At 38.8% G+C, this 23,781-nt stretch overlaps 1 protein-coding gene across 1 annotated transcript; it reads left to right on the top strand.

Annotated features, from left to right (window-relative positions):
- The first annotated feature begins 3,355 nt into the window (after positions 1-3,355).
- On the top strand, positions 3,356-5,923 carry id4 (inhibitor of DNA binding 4). Its single transcript, XM_057834321.1, has 3 exons — positions 3,356-3,926; positions 4,380-4,445; positions 5,010-5,923. Exons 1-2 carry the CDS (start codon positions 3,534-3,536, stop codon positions 4,425-4,427), a joined length of 441 nt encoding a protein of 146 aa, XP_057690304.1. The 5' UTR covers positions 3,356-3,533; the 3' UTR covers positions 4,428-4,445; positions 5,010-5,923.
- The last annotated feature ends 17,858 nt before the right edge of the window (positions 5,924-23,781 follow it).

Raw genomic sequence — 23,781 nt, 5'->3', positions numbered from 1 at the left:
ATGACAAGGGCCCTCGTCTGTATGATGACAGCTTGGTTTTTCAACAGGACAACGCTGCAGTTCACAATGCTCACTTGACTTTTACAGGGAGAACAACCACTCAATAGGACCATCCTGCATGATCCCCTTATTTAAATCCCATAGGGAACATTTGAGGATGGGTGGAATTTGAAGTTTATAAAAATGACCATCAATTCCAGACGGTTGATGCCCTGTGTGAAGCCAAACGAATTTTTGAAGAGATTAACACAAACAGCTGAGATACTCATTAATGAGTCCAACTGAGAACATTTTTTGTTTGTTTTTGAGCGATGGTCTTAATCTATTTGAGTTTTAATTGCTGTTTTCAATAAATTACTTTGTGAAAGTGTTTTTTGTTTTGTTTTGTCACACTCCCCTTTTTTCTTTTGCATATTGAAGCTCTACTTAAAACCTCATTAAGATCCAAACGAGCAAAAGGATAATTCCATCAATTTTTCAACTGATCTTAACATTTTGATAAGGTCTGAATATAAAGCTTTCGAGTTCAGTTTTTACACACATGCGTTGTATTTATCAGGTATGTCTCACACGCCTGGCCAGTTAAGGAATAATGTCCTTTGTATTTCTATACCTTATAGCGCCGTTGTGGCTTGAGAAATATGACACAGATTGTGTAGCCATATTGATTAAGTAGTGACGGTGCCTCCTCCTGTCTCACACCTCTGTCAATATCCTCATCTCCCTGATAGAATTTTTTGTGGGCGGGTGAGCATGTGAACAGAGGAGCAAGGAAGCTGCAATTAGAAACATGATGAACCTGTAGTATTACTGTAAGCCTCCAGTTCCTCAAACTATCTTTCAAATATGACTTCTTTTTTTTTGTCTACTGAAAAACAGCACATTTTAAAACAGACTAGATGCAGATGAGTTGTCACTTTTACAGTGTATGCAAAATAAGATTACAGTAAAGCATGTTAAAATGAAGATGTTAACTCATTTACAGCGCTAGACGTCAAATTTATTTTGACTAGGAGAGGCTGGCAGCATCAATATGCTAACTCATTGGGTGCCATTGACGGCGTTAGACGTCCAATCCATTTTGACTGGAAGAGCTTTCCCACCAAATTATTTTTTAAACAAGAATAAAGTATGAAAATGTTGTCATTACTAAATGCTTCATTGAGTGAGTCCACTCAACTCCCCTCCATCTCCTCATCTACACACAGCGAGTTGCCACAGCAACAGTTTCACAACTTAAATGATGATTGACACATGTGGCACTTTGATGCTAAGGCTTCCAGGGATCTGTGGCAAGATCAAACAGAAGACGTTTATTAATCATCGTTAACTTTAATAAGCAACCCCAATGCATTGCTCATCTGTATTTTTTTCTTTATTGAAAAAAATAATAAAAAATCAGCGATGGACTGAGAGCGCGAAGTTTGAAGCGCGAAGTAGCAAGGGATCACTGTAAATCTGTTTTTCTGAGTGTGATATGTAGTAACAGTCATCATCCTTGTGTTATACTGCTGTGGCTAAATTTAAATGTTTTTTTTATTTATTTCATTTCAGTACTATACACTGCAAAAACACACCTCCTTAAGCCTAATTTATGCTTCTGTGTTGCGATGACGGCGTAGCAATGGTGTAGACCCTATGTTGTCTACGAGCATTTGAAGTTCTGCGTCAAGGAACATCAATATTGAACAACAAATGTTGATAACGCAAATGTTGAGGCGGAGGCGAAGCAGAAGATGGTTGCGAGGTGGTCTGTCGGACTGTTGAGGCCCCATAGAGACTGGCAGTCACATTATGAATTCGAGCATCGGGTGGAAGCCAGCAAGCTGTGGCGGCTATTGTGGCACGACACCGCCGGGAGAACTAAATTCAATGGACAACGATCTTGGCGAAAGTACGGTATAGCTGTCCTAAGCAGCCTTATTTAGAATTTCCTTAAGAATGATGGGAAACAAAAAAACGCCCATTTTCAACTTATCATCATAACTATTCTTGTAAGTTAATTTTATTGTGACACTGCGTTTCGGAGTCATCATCAACATGTTGTGCCCCCCTGCCCCAAAAGTCAAACTCCACCGATGCAATTAATTAGCTTTGTCATTACATCACACCAGCATTTTTGGGACAAACCTGTGGAATGACTGCAAATACACACAGGCTTTTTTTCTCTGCTAGTCAAAATTTATAACTGGAAAATGTTCCAATGTAGAGAGACAGCGAGAGCCAAAAGTGGTGTTTGCCATATTGTGGCTTATTTTTTGCCAGGTGGCAAAATTGATTTTGCCATGCGGCATTTTTTGCCATGTGGCAAACGGATATTCCCATGTGGTTTTTTTTGTTATTTTTTTTTTTTTGCCATGTGGCAAAATCGATTTTGCCATTTGGCATTTTTTTTGCCATGTTGCATAATGGATTTTGCCATGTGGCATTTTTTTTGCCATGTGGCATTTTTTTTAAATCCATTTTGCCACAAGGCAAAAAAATGCCACAAGGCAAAATCAATTTTGCCACATGACAAAAATAAGCCACATAGCAAAATCAAGTTTGCCACATGACAAAAAATATGCCACATGGCAAAAAAAAAAAAAAAAATGCCACATGTCACAATCCATTTTGCCGCATGGCAAAAAAATTGTCACATGTAAAAAAAAAAAAAAAAAAGCCAAATGTCAAAATCTATTTTGCCACATGGCAAAAACAATTTTGCCACATGGCAAAAAAAATGGCACATGTCAAAATCCATTTTGCCACATGGCAAAAACAATTTTGCCACACGACAAAAAATATGCCACATGGCACAATCAATTTTGCTACATGACGAAAAATATGGCACATGGCAAAATCAATTTTGCCACATGGCAAAAAATGCTACATGGCAAAAAAAAAAAAAAATGTCACAAGTAAAAAAATTAAAAAAAAAAAAAAAAAAAAAAAAAAAAAAAAGGCAAAATTCAAAATCCATTTTTCCACATTGCAAAATCAATCTTGCCACATGGCAAAAAAATGCCACATTTCAAATTCCATTTTGCCGCATGGCAAAAAATAAAAATAAAAATAAAAAATAAAATAATAAAAAAAGGCAAACACCACTTTTCGTTCTCGGCCCTACTGAGAACTTTTGGGACAAACTTGTAGAATGACTGTAAATACACACAGGCTTTTTTCCTCTATAGTCAAAATTTATAACAGGAAAATGTTCCAATGTAACCATCAGCACACGCATTATGAGACACGCCTTTTTTTCTCTCTACCCCAGCTGTATTCGCTCGGTGGGCAGCGGGCTGCCTGCCACTGATTGACCAGCTTCTGCCCCTCGTGTGTCAGTGTGCTCGCTTGGCACCTCCCCTTCTTTTCTCCTCTCGTCTATAAATGTGCACAATCTACTCCTTGGGTGCACTCACAGTCAGAGCGAGTAGGAGAAAATTGCGCGGCCTCACGGGATATCAATACTAGACGCGCGTCTTTATACTTAAAAAAAAAATCTTAATATTTGAAGCAGTTTAATATTATTGTTTATTTCCTCGCTGTCTACGATGAAGGCTGTTCCTCCCGTGCACCCCCAGGACTCTTCTTCTCACTCCTCCTCCTCTTCCTCCAGCAAGCTCTCGCTCCACTATCTGACCAAGCAGAGCCTCACCGTCGCCCGTTCCAGGATGGAAGAGGACGACCGGCACTGTCTGCAGTACGACATGAACGACTGCTACATCCGACTGAAGCGCCTAGTGCCCACTATTCCGCAGGATAAGAAAGTCAGCAAAGTGGAAATCCTCCAGCACGTTATTGACTATATTCTGGACCTCCAGTTGGCCCTGGAGACGCACCCTTCTCTCCACAAACAAGCGCCTCAGCGGACCGGAACGTGCGTCCCTCTCGCGTCCAACCCGGGTCGAACGCCGCTCACAGTGCTCAACATTGATCACCATCAGGTACGGAGTATTTCGGGGAATTTTAGTGTTTAACCAGATTGCCAGCGATTTGCTGAACAGACAAAGCGCGTCATACCCGTTCTATGTCATTGTCCCGTCAATGGAAGTGAAATTATGTGTAAAATGCAATCAAGCGCACGTAATGCTATAGCGTAGGAAGGGCACATTTGTCGTTTCTTCGATTGCGCACTTGATTGCGGGCTTTTTGATTTGCATGATAATGAATAGTGTGTGTCAGAGGCCCACCTCAAACCAGGGCTGGTCAAGTACCTCAGCCTGCAGTCCACTTCAATGCGCAGAAAATGGACAATTTGTTATTCAATAGGCCATAAAATAATTAATTGTGGCTGCAATTTTTCCATGTGTTGTTTTATTTTAGACAATTAGGCACTTACTTTAACTCATAAAGCTATACTGCTCAATATTGATATTAGTCTTTTTATCTGTCTTTAGATGACATCAATTGTCAAAAAGCCAGAGGATTCAATTCTATGCCGCTGAAGAATAAGCACCGCATAGGTAAGTTCTACTATTATTATTATTTTTTTTTTTTAATTGTTATTAACATATGATTACAAGCTTATTACAAGAAATAATACTGTTTAATCTCGACATTTGTCCGTTCACTAATCAGAGGTTTGGTAATGAAACATCCTCACTGAAACAATCGGACAGTATTGCACATTAATGTTGTAAATGCAGGCCATTGCATTGCAAGGAAAAGAAGAACTGAGGAAAATGAACAGAGACAGCTGTGCTTTGTGTAATAACGGTCGCCGGTGTAGCAATCGTTATAGAAACCCGGGTTCAAACATCACTTTGGCCTCTCTTTAGTAGTCACACTCAGTCCCTCTGTATTGACGTTAGTATAAGAACATGTTTCAAATCAGCAAATACAGCACGTATTTGGGCTTTCCGAGATCTGCCTGCTGCTCGCCCAGTAGCCCGGCGAGCCATGTGGATGTATTTTGACCTGGTTTGTTTTGGGTTGTTGATCAAGCATGGCCTCTGTTTTGTTGGTGGCGCCAGTCAGTCTGGAGCTCTGAAGCTCACCCCCCTCAACTCTATTCACCCCCTCCACAGGTGTGCAGGCTGCACAGAACCGCTCCAAAGCCAGCAAAGCTTCGCCAGGGACTCACAGCCAACTGGATGCACAATCACAAGGGAATTTGGAAATACCGGAAGGAAACAATCTTCAATAGAATGACAATTTTTATTCCATTGAGCATGGAACTAGTATAAAGATGTCTCCTCTATTGTTTGCCCTAAAGTAACCTCATCCACCTTTTTTTAAAAATGAGATTTTAAAGATAAAATTACAGTCACCATTTGGAGACATTTTTTTTCTTTACCAAATCGTGAACGAGCATTACATGAAAACCTTTTGCGAATTGTGCTTAAAGAAAAAGTGAGTTTAAAGCTTTACCGAACTGCAAAACTGCTGTATATACGTTGGACATCTATTGTTTAAAATAGATGATTTGTGTTGAGCAGGAATGCCTTTCCTGTTATCATATAATATTTGATATTATAAAGAAGAACAATTCAATTCGAAAAACAATTAAAATTGTACATTGAAGAGAAGCAAATGTTCTATGAAAAAAAAAATATGTGAAAGAAATACGCATATATGCTTCACATAGACTATTGTAATTATAAGATATTTTTATCAATGGTTTTGTCAGTCGTTTTGTAAATATTGTGCTTCCACTTGGAAGTCTTTAGTGTATGTGGTTTTGTCCTCACATGATATCAGTTCACTTTGCAATGTTTTGGGCTAGTTGAATATGTAGCATGTCAGGCTCATTGCAGAGATTTCAAATGTGCACTGAAGCAAGCCTCCCTGTGTAGATAAGTTTTTATTTGCTCAACTTTCCCTTGTTGGTTTTATACTCACTATCTATGACACTTGACCCATTTGGTCCAATAAGTCACTCGAAATTTGGCTACTGTATGTTTTTTTTTTTTTTTCAATCAGTTTTTTTTTCTATAGGAAAGACTAGATTTCATTATTTTACAATGTGCTCTTTAAAAAAATCACAACACACAGCACTTCTGACTGTATAAAATGTTCTTATCTTAAAAATGCAATTTGTGACAAAGGAAAAGTGACTTTTGGTTTTCCCTGTCGCCACACCGGGTCACTCGCATGATTTGTTTGGCACAGTTTTTACACTGGATTCCTTTTTACTGACGCAGCCCAATCATGTTAATTCGGGTTTGCAATTCTACAGAATCAAGTCATAAAATTAATTTTTAAAATTAATTAGTACAGTGCATTATATGAACAACAATTATAGGTGATCAGCTTGTTTACTTTTTTAGCAATCAGGATTAATTTCAGAGGCCATATGCGTATGTTTTTTTTTTGTTTTGTTTTGTTTTTTCTCACAACATTTAACACCGATTTTACCTCACCAGCCTCCTGCCAGCGTGGGAGGGCACATGTACACGATTGTCAACTGCACTGTTGGAATTGATCTTCACCGGGTTGTGAGGAGCTGTCAAAACAATTAAAGTTTCAAGGAAGAGCTGTGCTGTCTCATTATTTGTCTCCAGAGGTCTGATGTTTGAAGTCGATCACAATAATGAGGCCAAAGAGCAAGAATTTGGAGAAACATTACCGTTTAATCCCAAATAAAAAAGTGCAGCCATATCTCACAGAAATAAAGCCTAATGTACAAAGACTTTCAAAATAATTAACTTGTTAATTTGTTGTTTTTCATGTGTGCAAAATAATGCAAACAAAAATTAAGTGTGGCATTAATTAAATTGTTGATTAACAATTACTGCTATATATTTTATGGCCTAAAGCAGTACTTCTCAAATAGGGGTCGCAGAAAGATTCTCGAGACGACGCATGTGACCTCGGGGAAGATACTTTTTTTGCCGTACTAGAATAAAGTGTAATTGCAGATCCAGTCAGTGGATGCACCAGTCACAGCACAGAGAACTGGAGATATCATACCTGTCAAGTTGTACGGTTTCGTCGTATTTTGTACAAGTAAGCACTGATTTTTAAATGTGTACGCCATACGTTCAAAATCTGTACGTTTTTCGCGCATTACGGTTTTTTTTCTCCGTTCGGATTTTGTCACCGTTTCAGCAACGAGACAATGTGCGTTTCTACGTTGGTTGAGTGACGCGAGAAAAGTCAGAGACACGGAGAGAGAAGAGCGGGAGTGGGAAGGAGGGAAGAGTGTTGTGATGCCTTTGCAAGCGCGATGCTAGGCTAGGTGGCTCCAATATTTCCTGACTGTAGCCGACAGCCTACAATCTACGCCCACTTGATGCTACACTAGATATCACATGCATATAGAACTACATGCGAAATGACAGACTCGGCGGCGTTAGTAAACAGCTGCCATTTTAAAGCAGTAGACTTCTCAGGAAGGCTCTGTTGTAGTGAACCTTCCTAGCGAACCTAAGTAACTTTTTATCTAAAATACTCCTAAATCGGTAAAATTTTGACTTGAATCGATCTTTAAATGATGAAACAGTTTTAAAACTTTCATATGTCGAAAGTAGACAGAAGGGAACTAATGCAAAAACGGGAGCAATTTTAACAACTTTAACAGTTGATTCACAACATTTAATGAATTCCAAACATAGCAAAGGTTAGTATGTTTTTGTTTTTTCTCCTCCATCTCCTAATTTTTATTTTCCCTCATTTCCTCACATACTAAATGCCAAATCTCAATTTTAACTACTTAAGAACATAGGATGTATATTAAAATTGAAGTTAATGTAAACATTTACTTTTGCTTTCTTTTTTTTCATATAATAATAAAGATATACTGTAAGTAACATATATTCAGAAAAATAAGTACAAATGACTTATATTATGCAGAGTGAAAAAGAATATATTTTGAAGAATGCGCAAACATTCAAGTTTTTAAATCATAAGGAAATGAATAAGTAGCCTAACATAAATGAACAAATATAAGTCCAAAGTGCACAGTGACAGCTAAGATATTCTGAACCTCCCGATCAGAGCTAATAAAACTAAATATGATAAATAAGCCTCAACTCTATCCCTGCTTTGAAAGATTTGATCAATTTTCTGTTGCATTGCCCTTTTTTGTCGCATCAATTCAAATTTTTTTTGCTGTTCCAGGAAACATGCACATTTGAACCAATCAGAGCTAACTATCTCTGTTGATCACCTGTCAGTATGTCAGCCAATTGAACGGATAAATGAGTCCAGGCGTTTTGCTTTGCTGCGTGTATTCGCACAATGACGTGACTCATCATCGTCAGACTCAGATAACTGCAGCAGCTGGGGAAACCTCCATACCGTCCGTGGAGTAAAATAAATAATAAATATTGGTGAAAACGGACTAAGCTACACAAGCACTTTATGATGCTTGGTGTTAACACTTGTGTATGTATATCTGATGTTGGTAGATTGTTTTCTTCTTGGAGATGAAATGCATGTGTGGCAGCTTAGCATTTTTTTTTTTGTTTACATAGTGTTTGGACAGTTGCAGTCATATTTTTGGAATCAAAGCACCGTGTACCGGAGCAGCATTCCGGCCCTGAATCTTATACCGGAACTGCGTTCCTGCCTTGAATCTTATACCGGAACTGCGTTCCTGACCGTTCTGGCCCACTTTCACCCCTGATTCTATCATAATGTTCAAATTATACATATGCATATGCGCTGCGGATTGACTAGAGATTAACTCCGAAGTGCCGGAGCCCGCCGAATGGTTTGGGCTATTTTCTAATTTTGCCAGAGACGTATCTGTCAAAATGGGCGGAGCCAGGCCTGGAGTCAAGAGGCCAGTTGCTTATTCACGGTGGAAGTTGTGGATTAAATTATGGAGGTGGAAAGTCACAAAGTGATTTACGACACGGCAGATCCTTTTTAGAAGGACAACTTTAAAAAGGAATATGCATGGAATGCCAGGATGAATGGTGATATATACAAGTTATGTAATTCAAAACAGTAATTAAATAGTAGAGAACGGGTTGTTGACGTGGTCGGGGTGTGACAAACCCATAGTGAAAGCAAAAAAAATTGGGGAAAAAATGTTCAGTCAAATCAAGTCCACCTCTCTCGTTGCTTCTCTGTTGAGTACAGACTCTGTGCGTTTATCATTGTTTTAGCTGCCACATTATCGCGTGCGATCACGCGAGAGTTCACAACGGCACAGAGCTGCCGGACCGCAGTTGTGCACAGCCGGTATATTTTATCCTATTTTTGACGTACTGCGGAGAACGCAGTCAATACAGAGCTTGGCGGATCCGTACCGTACACGCATCCGGTATAATTTGGCCTTACGTCTTTTCAGTTATGTACAGAACAATGTTAATAAGGTTATACCTTATTGTAAGTTGATCTATGTTATTTGTTTTGCTTTAATATTAAAAAAGACACAATGCAATGCAGAGGTGTACTTATAACAATAATTATTTTATAGATAAATGATACTATTTACAGGGGGTGTGAAACATTTACGCCGTCCTTATACTGATTTCTACTAGATTTACCCTGAAAACAAGGGAATTTAACTAGTTTTAAGGATGTGTGTTTTTGAAGTGTACGCTTTGAATCCTTAACAGCAACAACCTGAACATGACAAGTTTAAATATCCAAGTTTCAAGTTTTTTTTTGCCACAGTCTGCAGAAAGCACATACAGTGCCTTGCAAAAGTATTCGGCCCCCTTGAATCTTGCAACCTTTCGCCACATTTCAGGCTTCAAACATAAAGATATGAATTTTAATTTTTTTTGTCAGGAATCAACAACAAGTGGGACACAATCGTGAAGTGGAACAACATTTATTGGATAATTTAAACTTTTTTAACAAATAAAAAACTGAAAAGTGGGGCGTGCAATATTATTCGGCCCCTTTACTTTCAGTGCAGCAAACTCACTCCAGAAGTTCAGTGAGGATCTCTGAATGATCCAATGTTGTCCTAAATGACCGATGATGATAAATAGAATCCACCGGTGTGTAATCAAGTCTCCGTATAAATGCACCTGCCCTGTGATAGTCTCAGGGTTCTGTTTAAAGTGCAGAGAGCATTATGAAAACCAAGGAACACACCAGGCAGGTCCGAGATACTGTTGTGGAGAAGTTTAAAGCCGGATTTGGATACAAAAAGATTTTCCAAGCTTTAAACATCTCAAGGAGCACTGTGCAAGCCATCATATTGAAATGGAAGGAGCATCAGACCACTGCAAATCTACCAAGACCTGGCCGTCCTTCCAAACTTTCTTCCCAAACAAGGAGAAAACTGATCAGAGATGCAGCCAAGTGGCCCATGATCACTCTGGATGAACTGCAGAGATCTACAGCTGAGGTGGGAGAGTCTGTCCATAGGAGAAGAAGCAGTCGTACACAAATCTGGCCTTTATGGAAGAGTGGCAAGAAGAAAGCCATTTCTCAAAGATATCCATAAAAAGTCTCGTTTAAAGTTTGCCACAAGCCACCTGGGAGACACACCAAACATGTGGAAGAAGGTGCTCTGGTCAGATGAAACCAAAATTGAACTTTTTGGCCACAATGCAAAACGATATGTTTGGCGTAAAAGCAACACAGCTCATCACCCTGAACACACCATCCCCACTGTCAAACATGGTGGTGGCAGCATCATGGTTTGGGCCTGCTTTTCTTCAGCAGGGACAGGGAAGATGGTTAAAATTGACGGGAAGATGGATGCAGCCAAATACAGGAACATTCTAGAAGAAAACCTGTTGGTATCTGCACAAGACCTGAGACTGGGACGGAGATTTATCTTCCAACAGGACAATGATCCAAAACATAAAGCCAAATCTACAATGGAATGGTTCAAAAATAAACGTATCCAGGTGTTAGAATGGCCAAGTCAAAGTCCAGACCTGAATCCAATCGAGAATCTGTGGAAAGAGCTGAAGACTGCTGTTCACAAACACTCTCCATCCAACCTCACTGAGCTCGAGCTGTTTTGCAAGGAAGAATGGGCAAGAATGTCAGTCTCTCGATGTGCAAAACTGATAGAAACATACCCCAAGCGACTTGCAGCTGTAATTGGAGCAAAAGGTGGCGCTACAAAGTATTAACGCAAGGGGGCCGAATAATATTGCACGCCCCACTTTTCAGTTTTTTATTTGTTAAAAAAGTTTAAATTATCCAATAAATTTTGTTCCACTTCACGATTGTGTCCGACTTGTTGTTGATTCTTGACAAAAAATTAAAATTTTATATATTTATGTTTGAAGCCTGAAATGTGGCGAAAGGTTGCAAGGTTCAAGGGGGCCGAATACTTTTGCAAGGCACTGTATCTGGTTGCAATAAAAATATATTTTTTTTTCTAATGCATAGATCCAACATTCATTATTGAATTGTGCCGTATTAAGTGGGTTAACATAACTGTGGGAGTAGAGCTGATATAACTGGATGTATTCACCTGCCTTTGACGGGGAAGTTTAATGTGTTCCCTGTACTGCCACTGAATGTTGCGCCTCCTACCGACCGCCAGCCGTTCGAGACGGTCCGGGAAATCAGTAGTGAAGTAAGAGGGTCTTTTACCTCAAGCTTCTCACTTACATTTGTCATGAAGACATACACTATTCATGTCGAGCCTCGAGTGTCTGACACTTAAGCCCTTTTCACACACATATCCAGGGAAATTCCCGTGTAAAGGGACGCGGGATTTACTCGCGTCATTGCTTTCACGCATGCAGAAATGTCCCAAGAATGACGCGGCTTGGATACTTTCACAGACTCGTCCTGTGTTGCCCACTGGTGCTCTCTGTGCAGGATGGGTTGGTGGCGTGATTTTTTAACCCGGACATTACGTCATTTTAGGTTGGCATCGGCTGTCCCAATGTTGGTCAAATTGTGTTTTGTTCCGGAGGGGGCCTTCCGGACATCGTAACTCCAGCCAATTTAAGCTCAGCAAGACTATATTTAAGCCCAGGCGAGCCAAGAGAAGGGTGGAAGGAAAAATCCTGCTGACTTGGGAAGGAAGAATCCCGCTGGCTTTGTTTTGTTGTCTAATCGGCTCTCTGCCTACCGCTTAGGTTAGTATTATTAATCCCCGTCAACCTAGTGTCATGGACCCATTGTGTTTTTTCCTCTTTTCTGCGATCGCGTGTATTTTTGTATTTAATAAACCCTTGAACGCTTCCCTCCGTTGTGTTCTGATTTGAAGTGCAACCTTGTTTCCATAGTAGCGGACCCTAACATCGGCAACAAAATAAACCACACATTTCCATAGATGGACGATAGACTCCCTTCCTCGGTTCTACTGTCACGGACGCATTGTGTAATTCTCCCTTTTCAGCGATCGTGTGTATTTTTGTATTTAATAAACCCTTGAACGCATCCCTCCATTGTTTTTTGTTTTGAAGTACAGTACAACAATGTTTCCCGGACCCTAACATCGGCCACAAAATTAACCACACATTTCCAAAGATGGACGATGGACTTTCTTCGTTGGCTGTACGACCGCGTAGCAATTTCCTTTCGTTATGTTTTCAGTTTAAATTTGCGATTTCCAGCTTGCTAACTATGTTGATAATTTTGATGTTTGTTTACCGCTTTTTGTCTTACTGTGAAGAGGGAGGAAGTGACGGTCGGCCCGCCATCATATTTACGTCATCAGCCATCGTGCTGTGACCAGGGAATTTAACGCCTGCTTTCACCCACACTGCTTCCCAGGAAAGTCCCGGACATTATACTAAGACGCGAAATATCCACGTAATCTCCGTGTCAGTCGACCCGGGAAATTGTTTTCACATACAACTGCTGCACGGTTAAATCCCTCGATATTCCCAGTGTTTCAGAGTGTGTGAAAGGGGCTTTGGTGTGTCCGTGTGGAAAATCCCAAAGGACTTTGGTTGAAGCGTAGCAGTGAGCTTGCTCTAAAAATAATTTTAATAATAATAATAATTTTATGAGGGGAAAAAATGCATTAAAAAATACGTATGTAATCTAACCGAACCAAAAATACAAAACCGAAACTGTTTAATACATCTACGTGAACTGTTACACATTTTAACATTATGTATAACAATTCACGGGCATACCATAGCTATACAAGCAGCAGTATGTTGATGAATATAAATGGATTGAATTAAAATTAAACATCCTGTAATTTCAGAGTGAAGGAATCTGACCTCTTAGCCAGATTGCCGGAATCCCGCCAGCCGAACCGCTGACCCACATTGGCGCAGCTCCAATGACCCGGGCCGGCGAAACACTGATAACCCGGCCAAAAGGCCAAACTCCACGCGTTCACCTTAGTCTTAACCCCTTGAACTGACTCCATTTTTAAAGCTGGAAAAAGGCGTCGAAGCACAAGTTGACAATTCATTCAGGTCGACAACAATCATACAGCACAGAGGGACCCAGGTGAGGACGCAAGCTCACCATATCACAAGTCAACAAAAGGTTCCTGAGAAAAATGGCAATGCTTAGTTAAACATTCAGTCTTTTGAAGGCTCTCACGGGGCGGGCCGTGGGCAGGAAGGAGGTTGTGTTTAGGATAATCTTCTATCGCAGTTTGGGCTGTTTAGTTCATGCGTGACAGTTGTTGAGTCACCATTACTGGGGCAAACGCAGTGGGAGATTTTTCCCGCCTCAGCGTCAAAGGGGGCTCTTAGAATCTTATCAGTCGTGTTATCAGTTGGATATCGGGCGTTCTCCAATGTTCCTTGTGTTGGAACAGTACGTCCCGCCATTTGTTCTGTCCGGAAGAACTGACGTGGAGACGTGGGCTTGTAGATGTCTTGCCTATCATCTAGTAGTCAGTGTCAATCTTGCTCAGTCAGCTGCATGAATCACACATTGAGCTTTCGTGATAAGAAGGCGTCATGTATCTCTTATGCCCTGTATTCTGCTTGTTTTCCTTAAACTATGGTATAAGTGCTATTTATTTTATATTGGGTGTGTTAGAGTAATACAAACAGTTAAACAGTAAACACGAGAAAAAAACACTATTCCCTGATTGATTATATTAAGTGTGTGAGAGTAATACAAACAGTCGATTGGTTAATACCAGAAAAGATACTATTCCCTTCAAGAGGAAATGGCGGACAACAGTATCAGATTCTCAAATGGCCCTTTTGGAAAATTAATTGCCCACCCCTAGCACAAGGCATTAACAAGCTATTTAATAAATCTTAATGAGGGCTAAATGCGGTTGTCTCCAGCCTAGCGATAGATTGGAGACATTCCAGATTAGATGTGGTGCAGATTTGTGCCGCAAAGCTTGATTTTAACAACAAGCACTTTCACGTGAAGCAGGTCCTTCCTCTTCTTTTGCCGTTTTCCCCCTCTTACAGCTCCTAAATCGTGGTGAAATGTCAGCTCAGTCTCTCCTCCAAAAGTGCAGGGATCTGATTCAGAAATCATGGTAAATAGTCAGGTTGATCGCCATATTAGGTGACATCATATCTTTCTTCCTTGTACCATATAACACAGAGCTACTGTTTTTTCTTTAACAAGCTGACCCTTGTGTACTTGTCCCCAACAACATCTTGCCGTATGAGTGTTGAGAGAAGATCTATTTGTCATTGACAAGTCCATCACCCTTTGGATCTTACAATAATGCCTGTGAGATGTAACTCTGACACAAGCAGGCAAGGTCACAGTGTGCGTGTGCGTGAGTTGGTGTGTGCGCGTGTGTGTCGAGATCCTGACTTGAGTTCTTCATGATGCGATGCAGCTGCCATGGCAGCCATCTTCAATGTTTTTAAAGGATAAGGCCACAAGACAGAGATAAACCTTCACAACAAATTTAATGCATCTAATTGAAAAGCTTCCGCTTCACGCTATTTTAATCCTACAAGAGCTTTGATTAATTCTATGCGGAATCATCCAAAATATTCTTGGCATTAAACTGATTTTAAACGATAGCATCTGGTACCGCTTATGATCCGAGTATCAGTTTGGTGATGCGTGCTCATCATCATTCAGCGCCACGTACAATGTATTTTAATTCTTAGCTTTTCAAAAAGGTGTCTTTGATATCAATGGAAGGAATTACAATTCACACATGACGCTAATGTGATTGTAGTTGTACGATTTCACACACATGACAACACATTTCCATATTTAACAGCATTATACATTTACCATGTGCAAAAGATCATTTTTATATAAATTGCACGCAATTTAGCCAAGACAAAGATAGTAAAGACTGTATATGTAATTAGCTGTTATTATTTTCTTTCTCATGTCGTTATTTTGAATGCATGTAGCACTGAACGTCTCTAGGTCATTAGATTAATACTAAAAACACAGTCGTGGGCATAATGTGTTAGTAAAAAGCAGTTTCAGAAGTTGTCAATTTGGCACCAGTGACAAATGAGAATGTGAATCCAACATAGTTTATTGATCATCAAAGTCAGACTGGAGTTATAGTTCCGGTGCACTTGCCTAAGCACCCATGCTAAGTTGTTTGCACTGCCCACATAGTACAGTAGTAAAAACCTAAAGCCAGTGATTAAAATAATATTTTTAAAAATGTAGTATTTATTTGTTTATTTAAAAAGACCTGAATTGTTTTCTTATCTTATCTTCTCATCTTTGTGAAGCAGAATTTTCTGCCATGTTATTGGCAGAACATTTACCAAGTAGACTGGACAAACAATACACAGCAAATTTATAACGTTTTAATCAGATTATTTTCCTCAAAGTTAGTCAAACAATTTTCTCCATCTGGTTTCGGTTTTAAGGATTAGTTAACAGATTAATGTGTCAGATTATTTTACTTACTTGATGTAAATATGACTATTTGTTCTTAGTCCATACATCTAAAAATTGGTAAATCTAAATCAAGAAAAAGTTGTTTTCAAATAATGTTCTGAAGAGTATCTAATTTTGAATTAAAAACATTTCGACATTTCAAAGCTTTTTTTTAAGATGAAATATATCAATTTATTGCTTTTAATAAATCTGTTAAGCTTATTTTCAGCTATTTTTTTCTTATTTCAAGAAATCAAAGTGAGTAAAATTTACCTGAAACACTGGCAGATAATTTTACCCATTTGTAGAAGAGTTAACTGAAAATAAGGGAATTTAACTACCGTATTTTCCGCACTGTAAAGCGCAACGGATTATAAGGTACACCTTCAATGAATGACATATTTTAAAACTATTTCCATATATAAGGTGCACTGCATTATAAGGCGGATAGAATAAACGTTACAGTAGAGGCTGGGGTTATTTCATGCATACATTAGACTGTGATGCTCTGAAAGGGAATGTCAACAAAACAGCAACACAACAGCAAGGTAAAATATGTAGTGCAACATTTATATCACATAGTAGAGGAGAACTTTTTTCTTTTCCGCAGTCACCATTTTTGTGTTAGATGGGTTATCATTTTTCCACTGTTTTGCAATGTATGCACTGTATTTGACCAGAGCATGTATAAAGGCCAAAAATTCCTATGACTATACCTGCTGCTTATGTTGAATTATCAAATATTAAACTATTTATTCAAACTATTGGGGGAATTTTATGTCTTTTTGGTCCCAAAATCACAGGCGGATTTTGCTATGGGCAATGTGGGCGACCGCCCAGGAAGCAATCTATTTGGGGGCGCACAAGCGCCCTCGAGAAAAAAAAAAAAAAAAAATCCGCTAGTTTTCTAGACTAATACCGCTCATTTCCACGTCAAGTTAGTAGAGTGGGCGCTAGGGCGCCCCTTACTATAATGTCAACTGCTGCTGAGAGTCGTGTGTGTCAGAAGAAAAGGCAGGGGGAGACGGGAGGGGGATCAGCTGCTCGCAACTGCAGAGTGAGTGAGCAGGACGAGTCTCACTCACTCTCAGAGGAAAAGCAAGGAGGGGGGCGGGGGATAGACTGACCTCTCATGATCCCAGGCCACACAACACAAACTCCTGCTTCCAAATAAATTGTATTTAATTCATGAAATTAACATTGATATTATTAAATGTATCGGGTTATGACATAACCCAATAAATGTCTTTGTAAAATGTTAAAAAAAAAAAAAAAAAAAAAAAGAACAACGAATCTGTGCCTGCATCAACGTGTATTTGTTTACATCACGTCAATCTTGACTCTGGTGGTTGACGGACGGAAAAGGTGATGATGTCGAGTCGAGTCAAGGGTGCTGCATCATGGACAAATGACCAAAAAAAACATCAGGTGCCCAGTTCAGGAAGAGAAGGAAAGAAGAAGAGGAGAAACGTTCAAAAGATAAAGGTATGCAGGTCTCTATGAGTGACGTTAATTGCGTAATAATAACGTAAAAAACGTAACACATTGTTGTGTTTGATGTCGGCGGGGGTGGGGTTGGGTAGTTTGGATGTCGGTGGGGGGGGGGGGGGGGGGTGCTGATGGGGTGGTTCGCCCAGGGCGCAAAAGTAGCCAGGACCGCCACTGGTGATTTATAATTGGCCAGTGAAGAAATCAACAGTTTGGACATGAAGTTCAAGGTGTCCTGAAAAAAGGAACCATACCAGGCCATTGTGAACAATTCTTTCTTTTAAATATAAATGCAATATCAAAGGCATGCAAAATCAGACAAAAAAGGTCCGGACCTTATAGGGTTAAACGTGCAATCACAATATAGTAACACTCGTAATAGTGCAAAGCAATAAAAATAACAATAATGATAATGATAATAATAATGTTTTCTCATGTTTTTACGCCTGTTTAGCAGAAACATATCTTGATGTAAAAGATGCGCAAAAGAAAGGATTGAAAACTACGAACCTGCATGACCGTGTCTAAACTAGCTGTGGTATAACAGGCAGAATTTCACCACGTTACTATGTGTTGTACACTGCAGATTTATAACGTTTAACTCAGATTATTTTTTGAAAATCTAGTCAAATAATTTTCTCCATCTTGTTTTGAGTGTTGAAGACTAGTTAACAATTTAATGTGTCAGATTATTCCATTTACTTTAAGTAAATACCACTATTTGTTCTTACAGTATTAAATCCATACATGTAAAAGTTGTTTTTCACCTAAACCAAAAAAAAAAAGAAAATCCCTTAAAATAATGCTTTGAACAATATCTATTCTGGAATTAAGAACATTTCTGACATTTTAGACCTTTTTTAAAGATTAAATATATTAATTTATTGCTTAAAATAGGTCTATTAAGTTTATTTCCAGATAGCTATTTCTATCGATTCAAGAAATCTAAGGGTGTAAAATTTACTTAAAGCACTGGCAGACAAGACTAAACCAAAAAAAAAAAAAAAAATCCCTTAAAATAATGCTTTGAACAATACCTATTCTGGAATTAAGAACATTTCTGACATTTTAGACCATTTTAAAGATTAAATATATTAATTTATTGCCTAAAATAGGTCTATTAAGTTTATTTCCAGATAACTATTTCTATCAATTCAAGAAATCTAAGGGTGTAAAATTTACTTAAAGCACTGGCAGATAATTTCACTTATTTCTAGTAGAAAACAAGGGAATTTAACTTGTTTTCAGGAGGTGTGTTTGGCAGTGCACTTGTTGCAGCTAGTGACAGTATTGTATATTTCCTAATAATCATTGATAAATAACCGTGTTAATGTCAACAACATTTTATAATACATCAGACTGTAATTTACCTATGTAATGGTTTCCAAAGGTGTGTGAACACATCCTCTCATAACTTGAATAGTCAGAATTAATCTATCAAATTCAAATTTGTGTTAAACGGGAATCCCCCGATGGCTTTATTCTAAAGCTTATTTTTATTTTAAAGGTTTCATTATTCCATGCAACATATCAAAGGCCGACGAGAGGCGGGGCTAGCGGACAGGCAAGCCAGGCAGTTGCTTGGGGCCCTGGCCAATAAAGGGGTTCCTGAGGGCTGCCAAAATGTACTCGACAAGAAATGGCCATTTGAAATGACACTGCAGTGGCTAGCCCCCGTTGTGGGGCTCCACCCCACCTGCCGTAGCAACCTGCACTTGATGTTAATCATTGGACCCCGCATATTTATATTATCATTCATATATATATATATATATATATATATATATATATATATATATATATATATATATAATTAATTTAAACTATTAAATGTTTTTCAATTAAAATCTTTCATATATATTGTTACCAACTTTATTTTTCTTTTGAGGTGGGGTCAAATTTGTTTATTTATTGTGCATTAATGTGAATAAAATAATAAATAAATAATTTTTGGGCAGGTATGTACAGAGGATTTCTCGAGACCAATGCCACTGAGGCCGAAGTTCAAACTATTACAATAAAAATGTACAGGTTATACAGTTTTTACAGGTTTTAGTACATAATAATAATGAAAATTTCAAAATAGCAGTCGGTTTGAATAAACCCCTTTGACTGTCAAAGTTGAAATGGGAAAAGATTAATTCTGAACACAGTCAAAACCTAACTACGAGTGTGTGTGGAAATTTGTGTAGCCATATTATCTAAATTTTCATTTCTTATTTGCCTTTTTGAAAAAAAGTGTCTTTCACATTGTCAAATGATGAATATTGGTCACATTACTTTGTATTACAAAAACATTGCAGTATATCAATCCATAGTATAGCAACTCAGTCTGTCAGAATAATCCTTGTTAGACATATTTATTGTCCACAGTGTCAGTCGGCCTATAATAAAAAAGGCCTCTTGTTTGTGCACACAAGTCGTCATTTTGATAGTAGAAAACACAGAGATAAAATCTCACCATTTCATCTTCCGTGATTGAGTCAGAGAAGGTGTTAATGAGTTAAATCTGAACATCCGACAGCGATACAAACCCATAAAACGAGGATGCTTGCAGTTGTTGCTGCTTTGAATTAACCTTCGGCATATGTTAAACAGCAATAACAGGTTTAGCTGCGCTGTCTCACCTCCTTCTCTCGCTGATTTAACTCCACATTATGGCGTTCCACGGGGGCCTATATCCCTGCGTGTTAATCACTGCTCTTCGCGGCATTCTCAGCAATATATGGCGACCGCTTGCAGCTGAACGGCAGAGGACAAAAACGTGCTCAGTCTTGGACACTACTTGATTACAGTCTAATTGGTCTAGAGTGATTAAATATCTCATGCTCTCACTAATTGCTGCTATTTAAAGCAGCTATTAGTTTAAAATGCCTGCCACAAACAGCCGTATACTCAAAGTGTGAGTTGCAGTAATTTGCCTGCAATCCTCAAACTAAAGTCTTCGTTCCAGCATGTACTTGTTTCACCTTAAAAATAGGTGAATGCTTGACCCACTGAAACATTTTGATTAAATATGCTGCCCTGAAACAGATGAAGATTTTATTGACGCCTCATTAATTACAATTTTATTTTCCAAATTCTAATTACCCGCGGTGATTGATGCACAGTTATTTTTCCATTTGAGTAATGATTTAGCATTGCTCATTTGACATTTCAAATTTGTATTTCCACCTTGGATCATTCATTTTAATTTCAAGACAACGCTTGACATTGGCCTGTTTTAACAGCATCAACATCTTTGAGCAAAATGAGAAAAAACAACTTTCATCAAACATAATCATTGAAAGAGAATTCTCATGTTGACTGAAGGAATCTGACCTTTTAGCCAGATTGCCGGAATTACGCCAGCTGAAGCGCCGGACCCGCACTGGCACAGCTCCAACGACACCGACAACCCGGCCAAAAGGCCAAACTCCGCGCGTTTACCTTGTACTGCCTCCATTTTGAAAGCTGGAAAAAGGCTTCGAAACACAAGTTGACAATTATTCGACAGCGATCAAACGGCAAGGCGAACAGCAAATAGGTCCCCAAAAAAGAGGCAATTCTGGATCCAGGTTCAGCAAAACAACAAGCACATCACAATGTCCCCGAGAAGCGACAGTTGTTAGCTAAACGTCCAGTCTTTTTTACGTCTGCGGTACGGTGGGCCGGACGAAGGGTGTGCCTGTTTATTGTTTCGGATGATTCTTCTGTTGCAGATTTGAGCGGTCAAGTTCATGTGTCACCGTTCGTTGCTGGGTCATGGTTACTGAGGTGGGTGGTTCGGCGCGCCTCACCGTCTTGTGCGAGTACAGGACGTCCCGCCATTTGTTTTGGACTGTCCTGAAGAGCTGATTACGAGATTTGGTGTTGCAGCGTGGGCTTGTAGATATTTTGCCTATCAGCTGGTAGTCAGCGTCAATCTTGCTTCGTCAGTTGCATGACGCACGCGTTGGGCTTCCGTGGTCAGAAGGCGTCATGTATCTCTTATACCCTATGTCATACAGTATTGTTCTGTTTGTCTTCCTTAAACTATGATATATATGGTATTTATTTTATATTGGATATGTTAGAGTAATACAAACAGTCAAACATTGAATATCAGAAAAGATATTCCCTGATTGATTATATTAAGTGTGAAAGAGTAATACAAACAGTCGAACAGTAAAGACGAGAAAAGATACTATTCCTTTCATGACATACCTACTGTATAACAGTGAGCTACTTTGCTGCTTGACACCAAACAGGTTGAATGAGAGTATGGCGAAGAACGACACATCACTAGAGTGCGTGAGGAGGAAAAGAGGAAGACGAAGACAGGAGAGAGAATTTGGCATCACCAGTGCCAACCAGGGCTCCCAGGAGGCGGGCGATGAATTACAGAAATGAGATCTTAGACAAACGCCAAGCTTCTCTAAATAGCAGAGAGAATGGTTGCATGCCCCTGGAGAACTCAGAGATTAGAGAAGGGAAGCCAGAAGCCTGCCAAGACCCTGAAAGATTGAAAGATTGGAGAGTGTGTGTGCGTGTGTGCATGCATGCATGCATGCGTGTGTTGAAAGTGGTGGCCAACAGCCATGTCACAGAACATGACCCTGAGGTGCAACCATCAGACAGCCAATATGGCACACTAAATACCGCTGCTCCATCAGGGCGGAAGCGCTCCAACTGCCTCCTATCCAACAGGTTTTTGTTCACCTAATGAGCCTAATTAATGAGGCTTCATTTGTAATGTTTGCTCCCAAAGACACAAAAGTGTGACGATTATTTGTCTGAAATAAATGGATTCATGCAAACAAATGTGTAAACTGTAAATTTCACATTTGACCTTAAATACATCTAAATTATTTATCCAAAACCTAGGATATGCCTAGACAATTGATTTTCGTTTCATCTCTCATTAAAGAAGTCATAGAATTTTTTTTGTTTTTGTTTTTTGTTTTTTTTAATTCTAGCTTTTTCTTTTTCTCATGCTATTTTTTGATTAAATTGTCATTTCCATTGCAGATGAAATTTGTTCATCAGAGGCTAATGAATGTATGTAACCAGATGAGATCCCCATATAGATTAGTATAGTATAGTGTGCAGAAACATCTGTAGAGAGTATGAACTGGAAACCCCTAGTTCGCAATGGGAAACACCTCCCAAGGTGGTGGAAAATGTGAGGGCTAGGGTTCTGTGGGACAGACAGATAAGATGGTCGTAGCCAACCAACCGGACGTCTTGAGCATGGATAAGCAGCAGAGGAAAGCTGTTGTAATCGATGTAGCCATCCCCAACGATCTCAATATCATGAAAAAGAAATGTATTAGGGCTGTCAAACGATAAAATTTTTTAATCGAGTTAATCACAGCTTAAAAATTAATTAATCGTAATTAATTTGCAATTCAAACCATCTCTACTAAAATATGCCATATTTTTCTGTAAATTATTGTTGGAGTGGAAAGATAAGACACAAGACGGATATACTGTATACATTCAACATACTGTAAATAAGTACTGTCTTTGTTTATTATAACAATAAATCCACAAGATAGCATCAACATTATTAAAATTCTTTCTGTTAAAGCGATCCACGGATAGAAAGACCTGTTGTTCTTAAAAGATAAATGTCAGTACAAGTTATAGTAATTTTATAATAAAACCCCTCTTAATGTTTTCGTTTTGATAAAATTTTCAATCAATAAATAAACTAATAGCTCGCCATTGTTGACGTCCCCGAGCGGTGATGTCTCATGGGCGCCCTGCCGTTCTTCCACAGTGTCTTTAACTACGTAAGTAGTGATTGAAATACACCCCAAGGTGCAATGGCGAGTTTTAAATTAATTAGAAATCAAGCCAATGAGTGTGTTTTGTCCCTCGACTGACGCCGTAGTTCCCTGTTTACTGGTCCATCAATTGTACTTCACGGTCACCTCTGATAGTTTGAATATTGTGACTAAATATTGTCATCCAGTGTAGTATTCGTTGAGCTTAATGAGAGCTAAACGAAATGTTTGAATAAAGTTTGACCAAAGTCTGAGTAAGTTTTATGTGTATTTTGCATACCTATTTTGATTGGGAATGCCAGTTTTCTTTGCATTGTTGTTTAACTGTGAGAGAATAGGGCCTCATTAATACAGATTGAAGCGCTTTTCTTTTTTTTAAACATTATTTTTTTGAGAGGTATGAATAGTATTTTTCTTGTGAATGAGTTGCTGAAGCTTATGCCAATAAACGGCGCGGTCCAATGAACGCCTGTGTCCACTTGCCTTTCTCTGCCTCTTAGCTCCCAATGTGCGAAAAATGGCGTCATTGTAATGTGTAATCTAATTGTAAAAAAATTAATTACCGCCCGTTAATGCGATAAATTTGACAGCACTATAATATATGTATATACAGTACATATATATATTTTTGCATAATGTATCCGTAAGTTGTTTTGTTGTGTTACAGTGATTTATTGCCAGAAACCTCTGCTATTATGTCATTTTTTTCTGTTAGCCTCTTTTCTTCTCCTCTCCATCAGTTTTAGTACTATTCTACCTTAGTTTCTCCAATTTATGATCATTTTATTTCATGTATTCCATTGTATACAATATTTACTGCATTTTTTTATTAATTATATCTTTGAGAAGTAAGATCCCTTTGATGAAATGGTAGCTTACCCCAGACCATGGCTTGTGTTGTAAGATTTAACCATAGAATTGGCTGGCAATGTAC

This window comes from Corythoichthys intestinalis, chromosome 4 (assembly GCF_030265065.1).
Source record: "Corythoichthys intestinalis isolate RoL2023-P3 chromosome 4, ASM3026506v1, whole genome shotgun sequence".
NCBI classification, from domain to species: domain Eukaryota; kingdom Metazoa; phylum Chordata; class Actinopteri; order Syngnathiformes; family Syngnathidae; genus Corythoichthys; species Corythoichthys intestinalis.
This window is presented reverse-complemented; position numbering and strand designations above follow the sequence as displayed.

Bases quoted from the DNA above. Each gene is read 5' to 3' on its own strand.
- id4 (XM_057834321.1), top strand. From the start codon at position 3,534: ATGAAGGCTGTTCCTCCCGTGCACCCCCAGGACTCTTCTTCTCACTCC. The intron at 3,927-4,379 runs GTACGGAGTATT...ATCTGTCTTTAG, and splicing joins TCAACATTGATCACCATCAG to ATGACATCAATTGTCAAAAA.